We start from the raw sequence: 25,256 nt of genomic DNA, 5'->3' as shown, positions 1-25,256 counted from the left end.
ACAGGACACCCTCTATTTGGAAAGGTTGGGGCTGGGGGAGAATACTCAGATGGGCTGATATATAACACAATTAGCCCCTTTTTGCTCCTCCCATCCCCCATCCCCATCCCATGCCTACCTCTGGGAAACAGAGCTACTGGTATTTGCAAGTGGCAATACAGAGTAGGGTTGGAGGGTCGAAGACTCTGGTGCTCCTTTTTCTGCCTTATGCTTGCTGGACCTGAAGGGTTGTGATGTCAGTGATATCATGGATATAAGGTGACAATTGCCATAGTCCTCTCGGCATGGCTCACATGTCAGGGAGAGAGAGAGATGGTCTAGATTTAGAATGATACTGTGTAGAAAAGGAATAAACCGCTGAGCCATCTAGGGATGACTCTGTCTCCATGGTGTTGATTAGACATGGTGAGGATTGGAAAAACAGTGAAGGGTCTGCTTCAGGGTCTCATCACACCATTCATATTACCGTAGAAAAAGAATAGCAACGCTGGCAGGGTAGGAACAGCTCAGACCTTGGGAGGTCAGGGGTAGGGGAGGGACCATTAACCTGTCTTGCATTCATGTCTGGAAGAATGCACAGGAAGATGAAGATGATATACCTGTAGAATTTCATACCTGTAGAATTTTGAACCATGTGGCTATCTACATATTTTAAAAGCTACTAAAAATTTAAAAATAAAAACATTGTACCTAAATCTGGAACTAAAATTTAGAAATTAACATTCAGGCCATAAATCTGGACCACTCTCTAGTAAGAACCTAGAATATAAAAACACAATAAATACAAAAGTTAGACTTTCTTTTAACAGCGATATACACACAATTAATTCACACAATTTTCTAGTATGAAATTTCTTTTAGAAATGTATATATACAAGAATAGTGCAAGCTGTTAACTTTATTTTTATTTAATATAACCAATGAAGTTAACAAATATATTTTAATGTAACAGAATTATAATTGGTAAGTTTCATCTACATTTTAAAGAATTTCAACAATTATTTTAGTATAGCCAAAGACTTAACATTTAAATTTTACCCTTTTTGAAATGTAAAATGCACAATTATAATACCCATTCTACATTTCTTACAATTTTAAAGTTTTAGCTAAAACATGAGTAAAAACAAGAGTTCTCCTACTCCTAAGACAAATAAAATGTATTACTAATAAAGTGCCTTTCGACAATACTATTTCAACTATCTCCTATTTGGAGAGGACAACAGTACATAGAGTATAGAGCTAGTCATTTTCATTATACTAGTGTAGAATCAGTAATTTGCATTACACTTTGTAACAAGGATGAATGCTTATTTGTAGTAGATATTAACAATAAAGAATTCCTCTCACGAAAGATCACAACTATGACTTATGACAAGCTGTGTAGTCAGCACTGAACAGTTTAGTATCCAGAGTTTTTTAAAAGTGCACTCTTGAACTAAAACAAACCTGTCTACCAACACTAAGAAATAGTTTTAGGGACTTCATATAAATAAAAGAACATTTCTTTCAATTGTAAATAGGTTTCAACCTGTTCTAAGGAGAGGAATAGTGGTGGATGATCAAGTTTGGCACTAAGTGTGTTTCTAGCAGGTGGAAGCCTGATATGCATTGCTATTAGATGCATCATTCACAGAAGGAAAATGTACGAATTAGATGTATACAGCACTTTTCAGGCACTTGACTTCACTTGGTGGTTAAATTGATGTTCAGATATTTAATGGAAAAATATTAAATTATATAATAACTTCAAGTCATGTTCCTTCCCACAGAACATCTGTGTTCCGTAAGCTAAATCCAAATGTTCCCTGCTAAAATCAAATAATGATACCCAATTCAGAAAGAAAAAATTTAATAGATTAAAGGTAATAAATTGCATTTTCTCAATTTAAAAGTTTTCCACAATAAATTTTCTTTCAGGCTTTGTTGGCTACTACTTGTCTGAATGCTAGGAGAAAAATGTCTTGAAAACTGTGAAATATTATGCCTAAATGATAGAAAATTTTAAGCCATTGGAAGTTTAATGTACTAATTATGGAAATATATCTATAGTTTGCTCTTACACTTCTTAAGAGCCATATTTTCTCCTAGTAAATCTGTTCCTAGTTCATATAATAGAATTCAGTATGTAAACATTTTAACGTGTACCTAAACAAGCGTTATGAATTTTGATCTGTTGTCCCTAAATATGTTTGAGAACCACTAACTACATCAATGTCTGACTGAAACTACCTTTGGGGTCCATGCTAAAGAAATGTTTTCAGATATATCATTAAGGATAGGGTTCTAAGATAAGACCATCAAACTGTACTCTAAGATGAACAAAAAAGTGTGTGTGTGTGTGTATATATATATATATGGCAAAATTCCAGTATAGTTGTCACTAATGTCCCCATTTTTTCTTGAATACTTAGCATGTAGTTTAAGTATGTTGATATTAAGGATTTTTTTATTTGCATGTATTGCAATTTGGGAAAATTCTGCAATATATTTTTAGGCAGTTATCTTTAAAATAATAAAACTTGAACTCTTAGCACAAACAGCCCTGAGAACAATGCATTCAAATTACAGCTCAACTAGAAATAATCTAATTGAGAAACCTTGAAAGTACAAAAACAAATTCTGAAAAAGTCGTAAATTAAAAAAAAAAAAAATACCAACATTTGAGGCACTACCATACTACAGTACTTTTAAGAATTGGAAAGACTTTGTTAAAAAAACAAACATACAAAGCTGTGTGTGCACATGCACACACATTGTGCTATAATAATGAAACACTGTGTCCCTAATTTTATAGACTAAACATTTTATTGCAGCATCTATTAATGATATATCATGCTCTGGCTGCTGCAGAGTTTTGGTAACTGTTATAAAGCATTGGTAAGGAATTTTGTATCATCAGTGGACACTGATTCAAGAGCATGGTTAGCAACAATTTCAAGTGACTGACAGCCCTTGGAAGGGAGCAGGAAAGAAACATCATAATTATGCTGCGAATGCTAAGTCAAAGTAGAAAAGATTTGATCTATTTCAGAGGGTATACAACTTTATAGCAAATAAGGTATAACAAAGCCTTCACAGTACAAAGAAAATGTTCTAGAAAGAAACACATATTCCACTTGTTAATATTGTATATCAGCGATCTTCAACCAGTGTGTCGCAAGAATTTTTAAAACATGCAATACTCGACTATTTGGTCAGGAGCACTGACCTCTTTTCCCTTAGATTGTCAAATGAAAAAAATGACAACAGCCAACACAACAATAGTTGTCGGTTGTGAATCAAAATTATACTTTTCTTTTTTTAAACCAGGTCAGCAAAAAAATGTATTTTTTGGTGTGCCGTAGAATTTTAGCAATTAGTTTATGTGTGCCATGAGATGATACAAGGTCGAAAATTGCTGTTGTGTATAAACTGGTGAAATGCCTGAAGACAAACATGGTGTATCACTGTAGAGCCTTATCAACATGACAGTCTACATTTCACACATGGTAACTTGTGATATTTACCATTTGTAAATACCAAAAAGTACAAATACTAGGAATCAACTTTGAATATCTCTGATGTCAAAAAAGAATGAAGTCACTTCTGTTTTATGTTAAAAAATGTTTCCTTGCTTCTTTTTAATACAATTTACAAAGCTTTACTAAATGAAATATTTTGTTCTAGAGAAACATATTGACTTATGTGAAAATAAACAGTCCCATATCTTTAAAATCTATACTTACATGTCAGAAAAGTATTTATACTTCTTTATAGTGCTTAACATGAATTATCTGTGCATAAATAGCTTTTGCCATTCGAAGTCTGAAGATAGAGATGCATTATTATAATTTACATACACTTACCTTGCAATTGAAAATATATTTATGTGAAGTTTGACAAGTTAGGAAGAACAAAGGCATGCTGACCCAGAATTAATACAAACCAGAACACTAGTATGGTTAACTGGGGTCATATGCATGACCAGCAAGCAGCACAGCTGGATAACTTTCTAGAATTCCTGTGGGTAATAATGTCATCCAATAGCAAATAATATACACATTATAAAATACTAAAAAACAAGAATAGTATGTAGTAGATACTGAAATGGAATATTGGAAAGAATTTAGTCTAATTCTTAATTGTGCTTTAGATGGGCAAAAGCTAAAATGCTGCACTAAAAATGATTAATTGCAACCTCAATATTTCTTGTGCTTTAGAATTCTCTTTGCATTTCTTTAAAGTATCTTGCTTCTTCTCCAAATCAGTTTGCTGAGGCTAAGAAGATTTAAAAGTATGAGCAAATTAAGCAGCAAAACTTTGGGATCTTCTGTTTTTAATGCTATTTCCAGCCACTGATTAGATTAGTTGCAGTATCACATATTTTCTTCTAGATGATAGGGATAGGAATAAAGGCCTGTGTAAGTCGAGGCATGATGGGAGAGGTCTCATAATCAGTCATAGAGAATGGAGGTATTCTGAAACAGTAATTTTGTTTTGAGTTTCACGCCAATATAATCGTTGTTACTGAGTCAAAGGTCCTCACAAACCCTATGACAACATTTAGAATTCTGGAAATAAGGTGTGTGTGTACAGAAATGTAGCAGTCACCTAAAACACTTTTTAAAAATAATTCAGTTTTACAGAATTTCTTCCTAATTACATGAGTAATTGAATTAAGTCACGTGACAATCAGAAAAACTATATATAAGTACTTTTTAGTTAATGATTATCACATAAAGTAACTTTTCTTCCATAATTCATTTCATTCTAGAAAAGAATGTACATACATTTAACAACTGTTTCAATTTGAAGTTAGAATTTCCAGTCTTTGTCTGACATATTTTTTTTTTAGATGACATAAATATTTTGATGTTAAAAAAGTCTACTTACACCTAACTGGTTTGGCTCAGTGGATAGAGCATCAGCCTGCGGACTTAAGGGTCCCGGGTTTGATTCTGGTTAAGGGCATGTATCTTGGTTGCGGGCATATCCCCAGTAGGGAGTGTGCAGGAGGCAGCTGATCGATGTTTCTCTCTCATCGATGTTTCTAACTCTCTATCCCTCTCCCTTTCTCTCTGTAAAAAGTCAATAAAATATATTTAAAAAAAAAGTCTACTTACAAATGCTTGGAAAGGAATGACTACTATAAATAATATTTATCAACATAATTAAAAACACTGCATAGTACCTTGCAAAGCAAGTCACTGCTTTAAATACAGAGAGGGAGAAAGAGAAAAAGAGAGAGAGAGAGAGAGAGAGAGAGACCAAAAGCTGAAAGCAAAAGTACAACTAGAAGCTTTCTGATTACAAAGGCCTCAAATAAAAAACTATAACTTTAACGAACTCATTTTGCCACTGTCCCTGTGTCTTCTTTACAATATGATTTTTTAATAGTTACCCAACAGTTTACTGCCTGTCAACCACAGCAGGTATAAAAATCACCATATATAAGGTTACATTAAGTCGGCCAACAATTTGGCAAAGAACAGTAAGACCAAGGTAACACAGGGTATTGCAATGACACTTTTTGATAACAGGATTTTTGTTTAAGAATTTGTGCTTGCCATACATCGGCTGAAACTGTGACAATTCCAATCCATTATCTGCTTACTCTGTATGTTAGGTCTGAAATTAATACAGAACAATTCAACTTAAATGTGGTACTTCGATAGCACTGGATGCTACATTGTTTGATTTAAAACCCTGGTTTATTTATCACTTAACTAAAATTCACAAATGATATACTCAAATCACATCTGTAGAAGCTACCTTGTCTGTTTCTTGGACTCACATACTGACAACCACAGGAATGTTATAAAAAAAAACACCTACAAAAAAAAAAGAATTATACATCGTGATTATTTTTTTAAATTACTAATTGCGTGCAAAACTAACTCAGCACAATTTCAAGACAATTAAAAGATAAATGAGGTTGCTTCTGAAGGCCATAGCTTTGGTGACAACTTAGAACCAAACTTGAGATCTGTAGCTGATCCAGACCTAAACAGTTTGTCATGTCTGATGCTCCCATTTATTTGCAGGGCTTTATGGCTACAGCATATTCTTCACTCATTGCACACATGACAGACACCTAGGAGGAAAAATATAAGCAAAAGTTCTTCAGAAGGCAAGACATATATAAGATATAGTTCATTCTTATATACTGTATATTCGTGGATATTTTATACATATTAACTTTGGAAAGAGGTATCCCAAGATCAAATAATCTCCTTTCTTTATAGTTCCCAAAGAGAACAATTTCCAGGGAACAGGGAGAATAAGAGCTATAAATGTTTCAATACTTACTAGATGTTACGTATTTCCATAACATTCTTTCTCATACTAAAAAAACCACCTCAGATATTGATCTTCAACACAAATTTGAGGGGGACAATGTCTATGTAGCAAAAAATTTAACTCTGATACTTTCTTGGGTATGGGTCTTTAAGGATATTATAGGAAAACTGCTTTATAGACATCATTTTCAACATTTTGGCAGTATTTAAAAACTACCTTCATGTAAGTATTTTATGCAAACTAGATGAAGCCAAATTCTTATAAAATAGTTATAAAAAATAATCCTCCCATATGTCTTTACCTGTACATCTTCACCTGCATTGTATTTTCCTTCTATTTCTTTGCCTAGTTCACCTTCTGGCAGCTTTAGATCCTCACGAACTTCACCAGTTTCTGTCAGCAAGGAAAGGTAACCATCCTGAATGCATATCAGCTATTGAAAGGAATTATATTTGCACCAATTAGATTATATCCACTCCTTTGTAATATTTACATAGTTAAGTTGCAATCCACATCAATTAGTATAAGTACACAGTAATACATTAATATTTTCTTCATGCTTAAAAAATGTTAGACACATAAAACTATAAAATATGTATAGACTAAAAGTGTAAATTCACTTCTCCCTGCACTTCCCCTGCGCCCAAGTCTCTGCATTATTAAATAGTTTAGGCTTCTTTATAATGTATCGTGAAGCATTTACATTTATGTACACACTATAAATATAATTATTTAAAGAAATATAAATAGTACAAGTATTTTTCAGCAAGTTATTTTCACTTAACATGTCTTAGAATTCTTTCCAAATTGGAAAATATGGACCTACCTTAGTCCCTTTAACTTTACAACTGCATAGATACACTGTAACTGATTTAATCATTTTCCCATTGATGGGCATGAAGGTTAGTTTTTCACATTTACAAACAATGTGTATTTTAGTTTGATTATGAACAAAGTGGAAAAATTTTAGTCTCCAACTCACTGCTTAACACCACCAGATTTTTTTTTTTAAAAAGACAAACACTGGCTGTTGATGACAAAATGAAACAAACTCAGGTATCAACCTAATTTGCAAGAAGCCACAGTTTTGATATAATTAAATTTCTTTTATTATAGGCATGAGGAAACAGCCAGGCTGTATTCATTATTCTAAAAGCATGTATACCATCAGTGTGCCTAGACCAGGGGTGGGCAAACTTTTTGACTCGAGGGCCACAATGGGTTCTTAAACTGGACCGGAGGGCCGGAACAAAAGCATGGATGGAGTGTTTGTGTGAACTAATATAAATTCAAAGTAAACATCATTACATAAAAGGGTACGGTCTTTTTTTTTTTTAGTTTTATTCATTTCAAACGGGCCGGACCGGGGGCCGTAGTTTGCCCACGGCTGGCCTAGACTCTAACAGGAATTATAGAAGACAAACACCCTGAATACAGATGTTGACATTAACATACACAGAAGGAGTTAAAGACATGGTTGTGGACCCCTTTCACTACTATGATATAACACATCACACTGTAGGGGGAGAGTTTCAAACCGCTCCTCTATGGCACTAGCAAAGCTGGCTATGACTTTCTACAGTAACTCCAAGGACCACAGGAGTTTTACACATGTCTAAAATCTCAAAAACAAAAAAATAAATAAATATCTTCCAAAGCAACCACAAACACTTTTAATTAATCTTTATGTCCCTCAAACATTTGTGAGGTGGCTGACAGAGGAGCAGGCAATAAGGAGGTTGAGGTAGAAGTATAATTTTTAAACAATTAATTACAGGCTTACAAGGCAGATCTTTTTTATTTTCGTTCTTTTAGCAATTCCCTGAAGTAGAACCTATCGATTTCAAGATTTAAAGATTCCCACTGCCATTAGTGACTGAAATACAGAAGCCTAATAATAATACTGGTATTTTGATATTTATTTATATAATGGTTGTACTTTATTTTTTGCCAAGAATTCATAAAATACTAGGATGAAAAATAAAGCATTTCAAATATAAAAATGTATAAACACAAAACAAAATGTAAAAATGTATTTATATATTAAATATCTTATTAAAATAAATTGCTTTATGAAATATAATTAAAACTTTAAGAAAACAGCTATAGGAAAAATAAAATTAAATAATGAAAATGAATTATTTTATCTTTCTTATATAAATTATTTAATTTTTAAAAAATATATTTTTATTGATTTCAGAAAGGAAAGAAGAGGGAGAGATAGAAACATCAATGAGAGAGAATCATTGATCAGGTGCCTCCTGCACGCCCCCCACTGGGGATCGAGCCCACAATCTGGGTGTGCCCTAACCAGGAATCAAGCCATCATAGGTTCATAGGTCAATGCTCAACCACTGAGCCACACCAGCTGGACTAAAATTCTTTAGATATACAGAATAGAAAATTGCATTATCTTTTACCTAGGTTCATCCATTGTTAACATTTAACCATGCATTCATTTTTCTCTGTGTGTGTGTGTGTGTATATATATATATGTGTGTGTGTGTGTGTGTGTGTGTGTGTGTATATATATATATATATATATATATATATATATAAAATAAATAGCATACGTTCCTATTCTTTTCTTACTTGTACTGTACCATTTGAAAATATGTTTCACACAGGACTCTTTAGGAATAAATACTTCACTGTATTTCTCCTAAGAACAAGGACATACTCTTTCTGACATTGATGTTTTTGGAGAGCACAGATTCACTGTATTATAGAATGTTCCTCATTTTGGGTTTGTTTCCTCATGATTCAGGTAATGCATTTTTGGAAGGAATAAATACTACATGAGTGATGTGTCCTCAGAAGATCACATCAGAAGGCAGATGATTTCAATTTGTGCTATTACTTGTGAGATTAACTTTGATCACTCGGCTAAAGGAGTAGTCGCCAGATTTTTCCACTCTAAAGATAGAATTTTTCCTTTTTTAAAAAAAAAATTGCAGTAACAACAACAAAAAGATAAGGGTGTCATGTTGAGTTTTAAGCATATTTTTGTGCAATTTTTCCCCATCTTCTCTCAAAGTCCTCTCTGATACTATAGAGTTAGAAGGAAGGATAGTGAGGAGGCAGTTAAAACTCAATTCTAAATATTTCCTTCTGATCTTTCGTCTTTAAACAAATCTACTCTGATAAATATAAAATATTTTGAACAATTTTTTGGAGGGGGGTAGAACGAGTATATAATTATTTGTTATTAGCAAGCAGGCAGATGGGAGAGAACAGGGTCAGAAAACTTGACCACTAGGCCCATATTAAAGGGACTCTCTCTAAAGCTTACATGAATAAGATCCCCCTGGCCAAAGATAGGATAATCTGAGAACTGATAAGGATAATAACTACAATGAATTGAAATACAAATATGTTTAAAGCTCATAGTGAAAAACACATTTGATTGAGCATATTCAGTGAATACTACGGAACCAACTCATTTTGAAAACCAGTAATTAAAGGAAAAGAGCCAAGCATTTATACTGCCTTTCTATTATATACTGTACCATAGGGTAAACAAACAACAAAATTTGATGAAGGGAAGTTTCTCTTTATAGAGTGCTATGGCTAAAAAAAAGAAATGACAGAAAATTCAGGAAACAATTATTCTTTCATTCTGAACTTATTTTAAAATATATAAAGTTAAAATTGTAAATATTCATACATTTCTTTTCCTAAAAAAAAGTTTACTTTTTAATTATTATAATGAATATATATACACACACACACATATATTTCATTTTAGCTGACTGCCAAATTCCACTTGAAATGCCAAATAAAGCAAATATAAAGGACTACATGTAGCCAAATAATAAAAGTAGACATTTAATCAAGGCACTTGGATAGTACAAAAACTGTAACTGGAAAGGCTTACAGAGCTAATTTTTTTAAAATGAAAAGCAATATTCTACAGTGACTTGATAAAGGTGTGATCACTGAGGACGTATTCTGCAAGGCACTATTCTAAGTATTGACTAATTAAACTTCACAGCAATCCCACGAGGAGTTCATTATGCTTAGCCCATGTCACACAGGAAGTGCCAAAGCAAGGATTTGTCTGGCTTGAGTCATTCTCTCATCCAAGCTACATACCAAAGGCCAGGACTAGAGTGAGGCAAGTGAGGAACTTGTCTTGGGTGCAAAATTTAAGGTGGTGCCAAAAAGAAACATCAGTGATCAGATAAGTATTTTAATGTGGTGGCTTTTTTGTTTGTTTTTTAAATATATTTTTATTGATTTCAGAGAGGAAGGAAGAGATAGAGATAGAAATATCAATGAGGAAAGAGAAACATGATTGGCTGCCTCCTGCACGACCTCCAGTGGGGTCAAGCTCACAACCAGGGCACGTGCCTTGACTGGGAATTCAACCGTAACCTCCTGGTTCATAGATTGATGCTCAACCACTGAACTACGCTGGCTGGGCTAATGTGGTGTTTTTTAAAATATATTTTTATTGATTTCAGAGAGGAAGGGAGAGGAAGAGAGATAGATACACCAATGATGAGAGTATCATTGATTGACTGCCTCCTGCATGCCCCACAATGGGCATCCACCTGCAACCTGGGCATGTGCCCTGACCAGGAATCGAACCGTGATCGATGCTCAACCACTGAGCCGTGCTGGTTGGGCAATGCAGTGTTTTTATAAATTAGAATTAATGCAAAAGTTCCATGATGAACAAACTATCAAAATTAAAAAAAAAATCAGAATTAGTGATTTTACTTTTTGCCTTAGGCTCCAGTGTGGTTTGACATTGTTGCTTGTCCTATCTTTATTTAAATTTTGTGCTCTAGGGAAGCGACTCACTCACCTCATTCCCCTCATCCTAGTATGGGTCCTGCTATAGCCCAATATAAGACCCACACCAAATTTTTCCTTGATGTTAAATCTTGAGTTCCAATCAATGACTGGCTCTTTTCATCACAGTAGCAATTATCTGAACTACTGATGCCATCTTTCTGAACTACTCAAGGCAAAAGCCTTTTTGTTGAATGCATAGTAATGAATATAATGAATATCAAATAACTTAAGCACTCACATGTTAAAGATACAAACTGAAATCCACTGTTGGCAAAATTCTGAGCTTAGCCTTAGTTGGCACTATCCCCATCTCAATGAATAATTAGATATGCATTTAACAAATGTTTATTGAGCACCTATTATATAATGTCTAAATTAGGTGCTTTAAGAATAATGCAATGGTTACATGAAATTTTTATACAAGTAAAGGGAGAGCAGAAAATAACTACTTTTGGGTGTATATCTCTTGGGAGGTAATCATGGAATACAATTTCTAATTTAACCTTCACATTATCCCTCTCTTATAGATGGAAAGACTAAGGCTCAGAGAGGTTTCATAATTTATCCAAGGTTATCCAGTTAGAAAGCAGTACTGGCTCCAAATTTTTTTGGTCACCTACCTGACTGAAAAAATAAAGAAACAACATCAAAAAACATTTATTATTATTATACTAAGACAATTCAAAATTCTACAAAGCATCTGAAGCTACCTATAGAACACTTACGATAAATGGGGAAATGTAAATATAAAACTGCTTACTAGATTCAAACCATATAAAAATATGTTGACATGTGGACAAAGAGTAAAAGGAAATCATTGGGTAATTGCAGTTGATGATAATATTCTTTAAAAATTATATAATACAATGCCCTAGCCAGTTTGGGTCAGTGGATAGAGCTTCAGCTCGAGGACTAAAGGGTCTTGGGTTCAATTTTAGTCAAGGGCACATATCTCGGTTGCAGACTCAATCCCAGGCCCAGTTGGTGGGAGACAACCAATCGATGTCTCTCTCTCACATGGATGTTTCTCTGTGTCTCTCCTCCTCCCTTCCACTCTCTTTAAATTCAATGGAAAAATATCCTCGGGTGAGGATTAACAACAACAAAAATTATACAATACAGTAAAAGGTATAGAAAGAAAGCAATTTAAACTGGATAAAACAAATCTAAGTGTCACAGTGTGAACTTTTATTTCTCACTATGTAAAATGAACAGAAAAGAGTTCTATATATGGTATGCTTGGTAACAGAAATTGAAGACTTCCAAGATAGACTTTAGTTATGATTAATCTGAGCTTCCACATCCTATGAAGTCAGTGGTTTGGTTACTAGCAATACTCCAAACAACAAACGCTATCATTAAACTTGACCTATCCAAATGTATAATTGGAACTAAAACTTGAAGTTTATACCTGTAATTTAACAAAAGGTCACAGCATGGTCACTGAATATAAATAAAACAGCTATATATTTTTGTATTTTCTTCACCATATTCAGTGATTATGTATTTTACCCTTTATATTTAAGGATGTCAACTTATTTCCCTATTTAAGAATACCAAATTCTGACTCACATTTCATTAATACACAAAGTTGGTTGGTGAAACATGAATTCCAATAATTTCTTGAAAAATCTTACGTCTGATAAGTGAAAAGAAATAAGGCATCTGGGAGGGAGTTACATAAATTTGAAATATTTTACAAACAGAACAGTAATTTTACTAAAAATTAAACCTATTCAGTCACAATATACAGTCACCTAGTCTGAGAAATAAGAAGTTTTCAACTTTTTAAAAATGCAAGAATGTTAAAATAGCAAACTAGCAATAATTCTAGATAAGGTATAACTGTTAAATGGCACGATCTCTCCAATTTCTAATATAAATGGTGCCTAATAATTCGTTAGAAAAACCTCCAAAACTATTCCTGGTTTTAGATAAATTACAATTGGTATTTACACCCATAAGAAACAGGCAGCATTCTAAAGGAAATTAGGACTTACTTGATAGTCATTTCTCTTAATATTTGGAACATCCATATTGTGAGTAGAAGGGCAAATATCTTCATATTTTTTGCCCGTGAAAATATCAATTCCAACAAGGTGAACCTGACAGAAGGGAGAACAGAAAACCTGTTTAAACTTTGCCAAGTACATCACTCATTACATACACAAGAGCACAATATCAACGCTGATTATGACAGATTCTTTCTCCTTCCAAGGTCATCTAATTTCACTGTCTTTAAAAAAAGATAGTAGACATAAAATTGAGAAGCAGTGAGCAACTAAACAGTATCATGGTCTATCAAGACCCAAATCATGTGCAGTCCCGTCATTAAACTAATAGAGGGCATATGAAGTCACGTTTTAGAATTAGGTTGGAACAGGTTTTCTCATTTGTCAACAGAACAGGCCTTCTAAGATTTAGAATATCTAGCCCTGACCGGTTTGGCTCAGTGGATAGAGCGACAGCCTGCGGACTGAAGAGTCCCAGGTTCGATTCCGGTCAAGGGCATGTAATTTGGTTGAGGGCACATCCCCACTGGGGGATGTGCAGGAGGCAGCTGATCGATGTTTCTCTCTTATTGATGTTTCTAGCTCTCTATCCCTCTCCCTTCCTCTCTGTAAAAAATCAAAAGAAGTGTCCCAAACGTCTTAGACACTCCAAGACCTTTAAAAAAAAAAGAAAAAGATCTAAGTCGCTAGGAAAGTTTCAATTCCCAATTAATGAAACGTTATAAGGGCCCAAGAAGGAAATGCTACTTTTCAGTATTCAAAGTAATAGCAGATCTCCCAGTAATTGCGGGAAGGGAAAAAAAAGTGCTTATTACAAAGTTGTAAGTATCGAAGCCTCATGTGCTGTAATGTAATCGATGATAAAAAAAAATCTCAACGCAAAAACAGACCTGGAAGGGCACCCACCTTGGCATGGCCGTGCTTCCCAGTTTTGGAAGTCGACATCTCGACTATTTTGCATGGTCGTCCCTTGAGCACCACGAAGCCGTTCTTGCGCAGGGCCGAGCACTGCATAGGGTACGTGCTGGAAGCCCCGGCATCGCCAGTAGTGAAATCAATCTCATCCGCCATGGGTGGGCTGGGAAGGCGGCAGCTTCTCCAAGGAGCTGCGCAAAAAGTTTGTGTTTGCTTTTTAAACAGCGGGCACACAGGGAAGGAAACAGCTCAGTTCGGACCGGTTCCGCGCCAAGCCTCGCAGATGCATCATTGTTTGCATGAGCAGAATGCCCACCCGAGAACCGTGGACACTCTAACTCCGGCCTCTACAAACTTTTCCATCATCAGTCGGGAGGTGGGTGGCAAGTCGCAGAGGAGCTCGCCGGGGTGGGGAATGGCCCCCGGGCGCTCACCCGCGCGGGGCGCAGCCCAGCCCAGCCCGGCCCGGCCGTCCCACCGCGGGAGAACCCGGCGACCTTCCCGCACCGCGCGGCGCCGCACCACCCGGCCCTCCTCCTCCTCCTCCTCCGCCGCCGCCGCCCCGATCTCCGCTGCGGGGACCCAGCCCAGGCCGCACGCCCCCGCCAAGAATGGGGACAAGCAGCGTCCAACCCTGGAGCCTCGGGCGTGCACTCCGCCCCCGGACCCCGGCGCGGTAGCCCCCGCCTCTCAGGCGCCCCCTGGTCGGGGGGATCCCCAGTCCGGCCCGGCCGCACACGGGCCTTCGCTCAGGCGGGTCCCGCGCTCGCCTCGGTTCCCCCATCTATCCTTCCTCCTTCGCTCGTGAGGACTCGGCTCCGGCCGCCTCCCCCTGACCTGCCTTGCTCCGGGCCCAGCCCTCCCAGTGTTCCCCTCTGTTTTCACCTTTCAGCGAAGAAAGAGCGCCTTTCCTCTCTGCGCACCGGCGCGGGTCCCCTCCGGCTGCAGCGGAGGCAGCGGTAGCGGCCGCGGCAATTCCAAGACACGGGGCGGGGCCGCCACACTTTCCACACCCCGGCCTCCCGCCCTCTCCCGCCCCCACCTCAGCCCCACTTCCGGGATAGGTCCGGCGCGTCACAGGCACGGCCCCCTCGGGCTGCCATTGGCTACCAGGTTCCCGAGGCCCCGCCCAGTCACGTGAAGAGCGCCCTGGCAACCCCACGTGCTGCGGCTTAGTGTACTTCCGGCGTGAGGAGCGCTTTCTGGAGGCTGGTTGCTGAGAGTCAACTCGCCGGCAAGGAAACGCGCTCCCGCAAACTTTTAGGTTCGTCGTGTTGGGGTTTCAGTCGAAGTTAACGGGAACCAAACCACGTGCCGGGTGGACCCAGCCCCGCGGGGCGTGTCTGCTGTCACGTGACGGCTGTCCGCCCTCTAGAGGCGAGCAAATTCAGCGGGGGTCCCACGGGGTTGTGGGTTCAAACTTTGGCCCTCCTTGGAGGTCAAGCCCAGGCTGTTCCTTGAAGAAAAGCCGAAACGCCATATTTTATTACCCGGCTCAGCCCTGTGGGCTTCTCCTGGGACCCCAGCCTCCCCGATGAGTTTGTGGCAGCGACTGCCTCTGGGTGCCCCGCTGGAGTCAGCAGCGCACTCTGGGGTGGGAACCCGTAAGACGCCCTTGTAGTGAAAGGCGGCGGTGCAATGACCTCCATCCCTCCTTCCTCCAGAGGCTGCTGGGAAGTTGTAGAAACGAATGCTGCCTGACTCCTACCACGTTGTCCAGTCCAGAAAGGGGTTGTGCCAAACGCATCTCTTCTTTCTTCCTGGGTCGGCATTCCATCGAGCGGCGTGTCCACACCTCTTGAGGGCAGTTGGGTTGTCTTCAAACTCGACCTGCAGCCCACGGAGACATACAGGCGTAAGGACCAACGCTGTTAAGAGAGATGTGCTCCCCTTTTCACAACGCACCACGTGCTCTTACCCTGGAAAGTGACCTCCACACCCCGGGTTATGGAGCCCTCTGATATACTGCACTGCTCTCATGAACTGTCCCATTTCTCACATTCCTATGTGGCTCTACAGTTTTCACAGATATTTCACACATACTATCTAACTTCACCTTTACAGTAAGCAAGTGAACTCCCCTACACAGCTCAGCCTCTAGCTAACATAGAAAGAGCCAGATTAGAACCCTGGTTCGTGCGCCTATTCTGCTTTTCTTGACACCACCTAACCTCTTCTCATCTATCGTTACTAGAGCGATTGCTAATGTTTAAAGAGTATATAAGCAGGAGAGACACTACATGTTTTATGTGTAGTATTCCTTTAGTCTTGACCTTGATTGTTACTGTTTTAAGCCTCAGATTTATTAAGTTATAATTTATAGGAAGTAAAATGTACCTTTTTTTAGTTATGAGTGTTGAAGAACATAGGCGTTCTTCAAAGAACATAGGTGTTATTACCGCTATAATCAAGATACAGAATATTTGCCTCATTCTGAAAGTTTCCTCCTGCCTTTTTTGGCCAGTCCCCTCCCCCAAACCCAGCCCCTGGTAATCATTCACAACTATTCTTTGATCTACATTTTTAGTTGTGGAAAATAGCAGAGTAAAGCTAATTTCCCCAAATCACACAGCTAGCAAGTCAGAAGGCCAAGATTGGCACTTTGGCTCTGCACTCATTGCTTTAACTACCGTCATATATTACATTCACGTAAGATTTGGATATGGAATCAAATGATCCGGCAATATAGTCAATTTTAGTGAAGTCACTGGAACGCTAAATCAATAAATACTGAATCATTGCTCCTCGGGGAAATATAGATTTAGGTTCTTTGAGCCTGTGGTAACATTTTCATCAACTGACCAAAATATAATCTTGTTTTATGTGTGTTTCTGTCTCAAAACTTTACTTAATATATATTAATTCATTAACATTTAACTCATAGCCAACAGCACTGTAATTCCTGCCCAAAGGAGGCTTATCTAATACAGTACTGGCATTTTCTCTGTAAGGCACATCACAGCCTTCTTGTGCTTATAAACACTGGGCAACACTGCAGCACTATGGGGGCCATTTTATTTATTTATTTATTTATTTATTTATTTATTTATTTATATTTTTTAAAAAATATTTTTATTGATTTCAGAGAGGAGTGAAAGATAGAAACATCAATGATGGGGAGAATCATTGATCGGCTGCCTCCTGCACCCCCAACACTGGGGATCAAGCCCACAACCCGGGCATGTTCCTTGACCTGGAATCAAACGGTGACCTCCTGGTTCATGGGGTGATGCTCAACCACTGAGCCATGACAGCCAGGCCATGGGAGCCATTTTAAACAGCGATGTCACCAACAAAAGTAAGAGAAAATATGAAAAAGTGGCACTGAAAGACTGAAAAATACTTTATTGTTTGACAACTGAAACAGGAAAGCAGAGCATCGCCTTGTTTGTTTGACCTCAGCCAGGAAAACGTGTGTTGTATGATACTAACCTTTCACTGCTCTGTGCATGACCATGAATGACGGCCAGAGCAGCTAGGGTATTGATTTTGAGGTTGCAAATAAATTTAGCAAGTAGGGAAATTCACAAATACGGAATCAATGAATAAATAATGAGGATTAACCTTTTTTAAAAAATAATCCTCACTGAGGACATGTTTATTGATTTTAGAGAGAGAGGAAGGGAGAGAAAGAGAGACAAACATTGATCGATTGCCTGCTATATGTGCTTCCCAACAGGGGATCGAAGTAACCCAGGCCTGTGCTGTGACCAGGAGTCAAACCTGCAATCCTTTTTGGTGTACTGTACGATGCTCTCCAGTGGTCGGCAAACTCATTAGTCAACAGGGCCAAATATCAACAGTACAATGATTGAAATTTCTTTTGAGAGCCAAATTTTTTAAACTTAAACTATATAGGTAGGTACATTGTTATTAACTTAATTAGGGTCCTCCTAAGGCTTAGGAAGAGCCACACTCAAGGGGCCAGAGAGCCGCATGTGGCTCGCGAGCCGCAGTTTGCCGACCACGGCTCTATCCGACTGAGCCAGGATGAGGATTGACTGTATTTTAACACCCTTGGTATTGAAATGGCCATACTTACTAAGGTAGCCTCTTGTTTATTAGTGTAAGACAGGCTCTTGTTTATTAGATCCCTGCAGTCTAGTGCAGAACACAATCTAGAATTTTTACCTGATAAAATAAATGCTACTATGAAATAACTATAGGATACTGAAAAAAGGGGCTCCTTCTCATCTAATCTAGGTGTTGTCCAGCTGAAATATAATTCAAGCCACGTGTAATTTTGAGATTTATTGTAACCACATTAAAAACCACCATAAAATTAATTTCAATAATATATTTTCTTTAATCCAGTATATCCAAAATAGTATTTCACATGTAACCAGTACATAAGATAATTTTACATTTTAAAATACTAAGTTTTAAAGTGTGGTGTAGAGTACATCTCAATTCAGATTAGCCACATTTTAAGTGCTCAATAGCTGTGTTTTAGTGGTGGCTATCATATTGAATATTACAAGTCTAAAAGATTTCAAGACTTCTCTGGCAGTGATATCTTAACTTGACATCTAAAAAACGAATAGAAGTTAGCAATAAAGATGGGTTTGGAAAAGGCATTTTTTGGCAAAAGGATTGGGGGTACAAAGACCTATAGGTGACAGAAATATGGCATCATCCTGGATCACAAAATGTTTTAATGTGACTGGTACATATTATAAAAACAGATGGGTGAATTTGGAGTTTTTCCCAAGGGCAATACACATTGAAACAATACATAGAAGAAAATGACAATGACATCTTTTAAATTTAGAAAGCCCATTCCAGTTATGATACAGATAATTTTTTTTAGGAAGGAAAAATATTGGAAATGGGAGACCAATTAGGAAGAAATAGTTAATGTTGGTGAACAAAGGTGGCAATTATGAGAATATAGAAAAGACATATTCAAGAGAATTAAAAGGAAAGATAGAATGTCATAATATTGGGGGTCAAATGGGATGGGAGACACTGGGTATGAAGAAGAGGAAAGCATCAAATTAAAAACTGGGAGGATGTTGGTACATTGATTGAAATAGGAAATATAAGAGAAAAGGCAAGTTTCTAGGGCAAATTGAGTTCATTTTTGGTCATTTTTGAGTTTAAGCTTTCTGTGGGAAAGAGGCATATCTTAAATAGATATTTGTGAATCATCATCAAATAGATGATTGTTAAAGCTAAAGCAAGAGACTCTCTTCAGCTTTATAAAAGGATGCACAGAGACGGAAAGTAACAGGATGGAAAAAGATAATACATGCAAATGGAAACCAAAAGAAAGCTAAGGTAGTTAGTTATACTTATATCAGCCAAAATAGACTTCAAGACAGAATGTAATAAGAAACAAAGAAGGTCATATAATGATATAGGGGTCAATACAATAAGAGAATATAACATTTGTAAATGTTTATGCACCCAACATAGAAGCACCTAAATATATAAAGCAGATCTCAATTGATACCACAGAACTACAAAGAATCAGAAGGTAATCTATGAACAATTATATACCAAACAATTGGACAACCTAGAAGAAGTGGATATATTTGTAGAAACATTTAATATACCAAGACTGAATCATAAAGAATAGGAAATCTGAGCAGACCAATTACTACTAAGGAGACTAAATTAGTAATCAAAACATCCCCCTACTCCACTCCCCGCCCCCCCCCAAAAAAATAGTCCAGGACCAGATGACTTCACTGGTGAATTCTACCAAACATTTAAAGACGAATTAATTGCAATTCTCAAATTTTTTCCAAAAAATTGAAGAGGATGAATCACTTATAAACTCATTTTACAAGGCTGGCATTACCCTGATACCAAATATCAGAAAATGACACTATGAGAAAAAAAAATTACAGGTTAATAACCCTGGTGAACCTAGATGTAAAAGTTTTCAAGAAAATATTAGCAAACCAAATTCAATAGTACATGAAAAGGATATACACCATGATGGAATGGAATTTATTCCAGGAATGCAAGGATGGTTCAACATCTGCAAATCAATCAATGTGATACATCACATCAACAATATAAAGTATAAAAACTGTGTGATTACCTCAACAGAGGCAGACAAAGCATTTGAAAAAGTTCAATATCCATCCATGATAAAAAAAAAAAACAACTCTCAACAAATTGTGTATAGAGCGACTGTAGCTCAATATAATAAAGGTCATATATGACATGCCCACAATTAACATCATATTCAATGGTGAAAAGCTCTTTTTCCTCTAAATCAGGAATAAGTTAAGGATGCCCACTCTCACCACTTTTATTCAACATAATCCTAGAAGTCCTAACCAGAGAAATTAGGCAGGAAAAACAAATAAAAGACATCCAAATTGGAAAGAAAGGAGTAAAACTGTCTATTCACAGATGACATTTCTACATTACATATAGAAAACCATAGAGACTCCACGGAAAAGCTGTTAGAACCAATAAATGAATTTAATAAAGTTTCAGGGTAAAGAAGTCAATATACAAAAAGCAGTTGTGTACACTAACATTGATCTATCAGAAAGAGAAATTTTTAAAAACTTCCACTTAAAATTTGCATCAAACAGAATAAAATAAATTTAACCAGGGTGGTGAAAAATCTATACACTGAAAATTATATGACATTAATGAAAGAAATTGCAGAAGACACAAGTAAATGGAAAAATATTTTATACTAATGGTTTGGAAGAAGTAATATCATTAAAATGTTCATACTACCCAAAGCAATCTACAAATTCGTTGTAATCCCTATTAAAGTTCTAATGGTATTTTTCACATAAATAGAAAAATCTAAAATTCATATGGAACTACAAAGGACTGAATAACCAAGTAATCTCCAGAAAGAAGAACAAAACTGGAGGCATCACACATCCTGATTTCAGACTATATTAAAAAGCTATAGTAATCATAACAGTGTGGTACTGACATAAAAAGAGACACATAGATCAATGGACTAGAAAAGAAACTCAGAAATAAACCCATACCTATATTGCCAATTAATTTATAAAAAAGGAGCCAGGAATAGACTATGGGGAAAAAAATGAATGATGTTGGAAACACTAGATAGCCACATGTAAAATAATGAAACTTATACCGTACACAAAATGGTTGAGTGTCAACCTATGTACCAGGAGGTCACGGTTTGATTCCTGGTCAGGGCACATGCCTGGGTTGGGGACTCAATCTATAGTAGGGGGCAGCCAGGAGGCAGCCAATCAATGATTCTCTCTCACCATTGATGTTTCTGTCTCTCCCTCTCCCTTCCTCTCTGAAATCAATAAAAATATATTTTAAAAAATTACAGTGCGATATCACATCACACCTGTTAGAATGGTTGTCATCCAAAAGATGAGAGATAACAAGTATTGGCAAGAATGTGGAGAAAAGGGGATCCGTGGTGCTTTTTTTTTTTTTTTTTTTTTTTTAGAATTATAAAATAGTACATACAGCTGCTGTAGAAACAGCATGGAGGTTCCTCAAAAAATTAAAAATAGAACTACCAGCCCTGGCCGGTTTGGCTCAGTGGATAGAGTGTTGGCTTGCAGACTGAAGAGTCCCGGGTTCGATTCTGGTTAAGGGCACATATCTTGGTTGCAGGCTAGATTCCTTGCCATGGTTGGGGCATGTGTGGGAGGCAACCAATTGATGTGTCACTCTCATCAGTTGTTTCTCACTGCTTCTCCCCCTCCTTTCCACTCTCTCTAAGAACCAATGGAAAAAAATCCTTGGGTGAGGATTAACAAACAAACAAACAAAAAACAACAAACAAAAAAACTATCATATGACCCAGCAATACTACTGTTGGGAATATATCCAAAGGAAATGAAAGCAGGTAATCAAAGAGATATCTGTACCTCCATGTTCATTGCAGTATTATTCACATAGTCAAGATATGGAAATAACCTGTTTTCATCAGTGAGTAAATGGATAAAAGAAAGTGTGGAATATACATACAATGGAACATTATTCAGCCACAGGAAAGAAGGAAATCCTGCCATTTGTGACACATAGATGGACCTTGAGGGCATCATGCCAAGTGAAATAATCCAGAAAGAGAAAGACAAATGCTGCATTTAGGTCGCATTATATGTGAAATTTAAAATAAAGGTCAAACTTATAGAAGTAGAGAATAGAAAATTGTTGCCAGGGCCTGGTGGGTGGGGAAAATAGAAAGAGGTTCATAAAAGCATACAAACTCTCAGCTATAAGATGAATAAGGTCTAAGGATCTAATATATAACATGGTGACTATAATTGATAACTGTATTGTATAACAGAGTGTAACTTTTCACCAAAAAAGATAAATATGCAATATAATGAATGTGTTAATTAACTAGATGGTAGAAATTCTTTTCATAATGTATACATATATCAAATTGTCATACTGTACACTTTAATTTTCTTACAATTTTACTTATCAATTATACCTCAATAAAGTTGAATGAATGTAAAGTATCTCATTAATATTTTTAAATATTGATTACATGTAGAAATGGTATTTTGGATATGTTAGATTAAAAATATATTATCAATTTCAAAAGAATCAGAGGAGGCAAATAGAAAGCAAATAGCAAAATGATAGATGTAAGTTTAACCAATCCAATAATACATCAAATATAAATGGATTAAACATTTCAATCAAAAGGCAGAGATTGTCGGACTGGAAAATCTCACAATGCCCAACTGTATGCCATCTACAAGGAGCACTTTAAAAATAAAGACACATATAGGTTGAAATTAGCGGAATGAAAAATGGATGCCATTCATTTTGTAAGCATTAAGATGTAGGAGTGGCTATAGTGATATCAGATAAAGTAGACAATAAGACAGAGTATCACCAAAAGAAACATTTCATAATGAAAAAAAGGATTGAATTATTAGGAAAATCTAATTTGTGTGTGTATATGCCAAAAAATAGAGCTTAAAAATACATGAAGCAAAAACTGACAGAACTAAACGGAGATATAGACAAGTCCACAATCATAGCTGAGTATTTTAAAATACCTCTGTTAGTGATTTATAAAAAAATAGACACAATGTCAATAATGTGGTATATCTTAATAGGATCATAAACCACCTTGATTCAATGGATATTTTCAGAGTGCACTGAATCCAAAAACTGCAGAATACACATTGATTTCAAATTGATTACACATTGATCATCATCCAAAATATGTTAGGTCAATTTTCAGAAAGATTTATAATTAACATTTGCAATCAATGTAAGTAAATTGAAGATAAATAATTTTTATTTAAAAACTTAAAATATTTAAAAATTAAGACACATTTGTAAATAATCTGTAAGTCAAAAGAGAAAAAAATGAGAAAATATATTAAACTGAATAACAAAAATACAATATATCAAAATTGGTGGACTATAGCTAAAATAGCTTTATTTATTTATTTTTCCTTTTTTTATTGTCTAAAATTTTACATATGTCTCCTTTTTCCCTGCTTAACGCCCCCTCCCCCAGCCATTCCCACCCCAGGCAAGCCCCCACTGCCCCAGTGTCTGTGTCCATTAGTTATGCTAATATGCATGCTTACAAGTCCTTTGGTTGCTCTCTAACCCCCTCTTCCCTGCCATTTGTCTCTGGATCTATTCTTGATCATCAAATTATGTTGATCATTATATCCCACATATGAATGAGACCATGTGATATTTACCTTTCTCCAACTGGCTTGTTTCGCTTAGTATAATGCTCTCCAGTTCCACCCATGCTGTTGCAAATGGTAAAAATTCCTTTTTTATAGCGGCGTAATATTCCATTGTGTAGATGTACCAGTTTTTTAATCCACTCATCTGCTGATGGGCACTTAGGTTGTTTCCAAATCTTAGCTTTTGTAAATTGTGCTGCTATGAACATAGGGGTGCATATATCCTTTCTGATTGGTGTTTCTTGTTTCTTGGGGTATAGTCCTAGTAAAATAGCTTTAAATGTTAATTTCAGAAAAGGAGAAAAATTTGTGGACTACAGCCATGCTCATATATTTACACTTGACGCCTGGTGCACGGATTCATGCACATTGAAAGGAAATTAGTTAGAAAAAATATTTTAACATTGCTATTCACCCTTTCTCTATAATAGAAGTGTCAATCAAATTCATGATTGACAATGACAGATGGAAACACACGCGTGAGATTGGCACTAGTGAGAGCTTTATATAAATAGATAAATTTGCTTAATTAGACCTGCTTTCTGATTTAGCTAAACTTTTTCCAGCCCAGTGAAGCACCCCAACTTCTCTTTTAGGTAATTGTTAGCAACACAGGAGTAAATATCAACACAAAGCAGATTATTATTGTAGATCAGGCAGGGAGAACAAAGGACAAAATATTTTACTGTAGCAGTGTTTGACTATATTCTCTGCAGTGAGAAAACCTGAAGTCATTTTCAAGGTCCACCATTTCTTACTTCTATTCAGTCGGGTCAAGTTTCTAAACTTTCTAAATCTCCGTTTTCTGGCTAATGAAAAGAAAATAGGATTCTACTGAGTCTCCTATTTACCTACTCCAAGACTTCTGTGAGGATCAAATGAGATGAGACATGTGGAAATGCTTCACAGACATTTGGTTAAAGTGTAAAATGTTTGCACCTGGCTATAAAGCAAGTCACGTTCCTTGGCTGAAGAAACTCCAAGGAGGCTAGTTGCTAGGGAGAGGAAGCTGGGAGTTGCTACGTGACGTCATTACCCAGAGCCCACAGTGACTGATTCCGGGAGGGGCTGGGCTATGGGCCACATTTTGTGCCATGGGGTCTTGGCAGCATTGGCTGTGATTTGGTGGGGTGTCACTCACGGTGGTGGTGGGGCCTGTGTCCCACTTGGGGGAAGCCAAGTGTTGGTTTGTTGACACCAGGTTCATAGTGCTATTTATTTTTAAACTAGAGGCCGGTGCATGAAATTCGTGCATGGGCAGGGTCCCTAGGCCTGGCCAGCAATCAGGGCCGATCGGGGCCTTCCTTCCCCTAGCTCAGGGGTGGGCAAACTTTTTGACTCGAGGGCCACAATGGGTTCTTAAACTGGACTGGAGGGCCGGAACAAAAGCATGGATGGAGTGTTTGTGTGAACTAATATAAATTCAAAGTAAACATCAGTATATAAAAGGGTACGGTCTTTTTTTTCAATAGTTTTATTCATTTCAAACGGGCCGGATCCGGCCCGCGGGCCGTAGTTTGCCCACGGCTGCCCTAGCTGCTGGCTGGAGCCTTCCTTCATTCTGCACCACCCTCTGGTGGTCAGTGTGCATCATAGCTAC

The 25,256-nt window shown here is 37.0% G+C and overlaps 1 protein-coding gene across 2 annotated transcripts; it reads right to left on the bottom strand.

Moving 5' to 3' along the window:
* Positions 1-887: 887 nt before the first annotated feature.
* EIF5A2 (eukaryotic translation initiation factor 5A2) lies at positions 888-15,031 on the bottom strand. Of its 2 annotated transcripts, none has more exons than XM_036349980.1 (5): positions 14,895-15,031; positions 14,001-14,200; positions 13,083-13,187; positions 6,581-6,712; positions 888-6,073 (listed from the first exon to the last, which is right to left on the bottom strand). In XM_036349980.1, the coding sequence occupies exons 2-5, from the start codon at positions 14,163-14,165 to the stop codon at positions 6,014-6,016; spliced, it is 462 nt and encodes a 153-aa protein (XP_036205873.1). In that variant the 5' UTR covers positions 14,166-14,200; positions 14,895-15,031; the 3' UTR covers positions 888-6,013. The 2 variants fall into 2 exon arrangements, with proteins under 2 accessions (XP_036205873.1, XP_036205874.1); XM_036349981.1 differs by having other exon boundaries at positions 14,001-14,222; positions 14,895-15,027.
* Positions 15,032-25,256: the final 10,225 nt, after the last annotated feature.

This window comes from Myotis myotis, unplaced genomic scaffold (assembly GCF_014108235.1).
Source record: "Myotis myotis isolate mMyoMyo1 unplaced genomic scaffold, mMyoMyo1.p scaffold_m19_p_2, whole genome shotgun sequence".
Classification (NCBI taxonomy): domain Eukaryota; kingdom Metazoa; phylum Chordata; class Mammalia; order Chiroptera; family Vespertilionidae; genus Myotis; species Myotis myotis.
The sequence above is the reverse complement of the archived record's forward strand: the minus strand, read 5'-3'. Positions and strand labels throughout refer to the sequence as shown.

Coding starts and splice junctions, on each gene's coding strand:
- EIF5A2 (XM_036349980.1), bottom strand. CDS start 14,165: ATGGCGGATGAGATTGATTTCACTACTGGCGATGCCGGGGCTTCCAGC. Junction 13,188..14,000: donor GGAAGCACGGCCATGCCAAG/GTGGGTGCCCTT, acceptor CCCTTCTGTCAG/GTTCACCTTGTTGGAATTGA. Junction 6,713..13,082: donor TTAAGAGAAATGACTATCAA/GTAAGTCCTAAT, acceptor TCCTTTCAATAG/CTGATATGCATTCAGGATGG.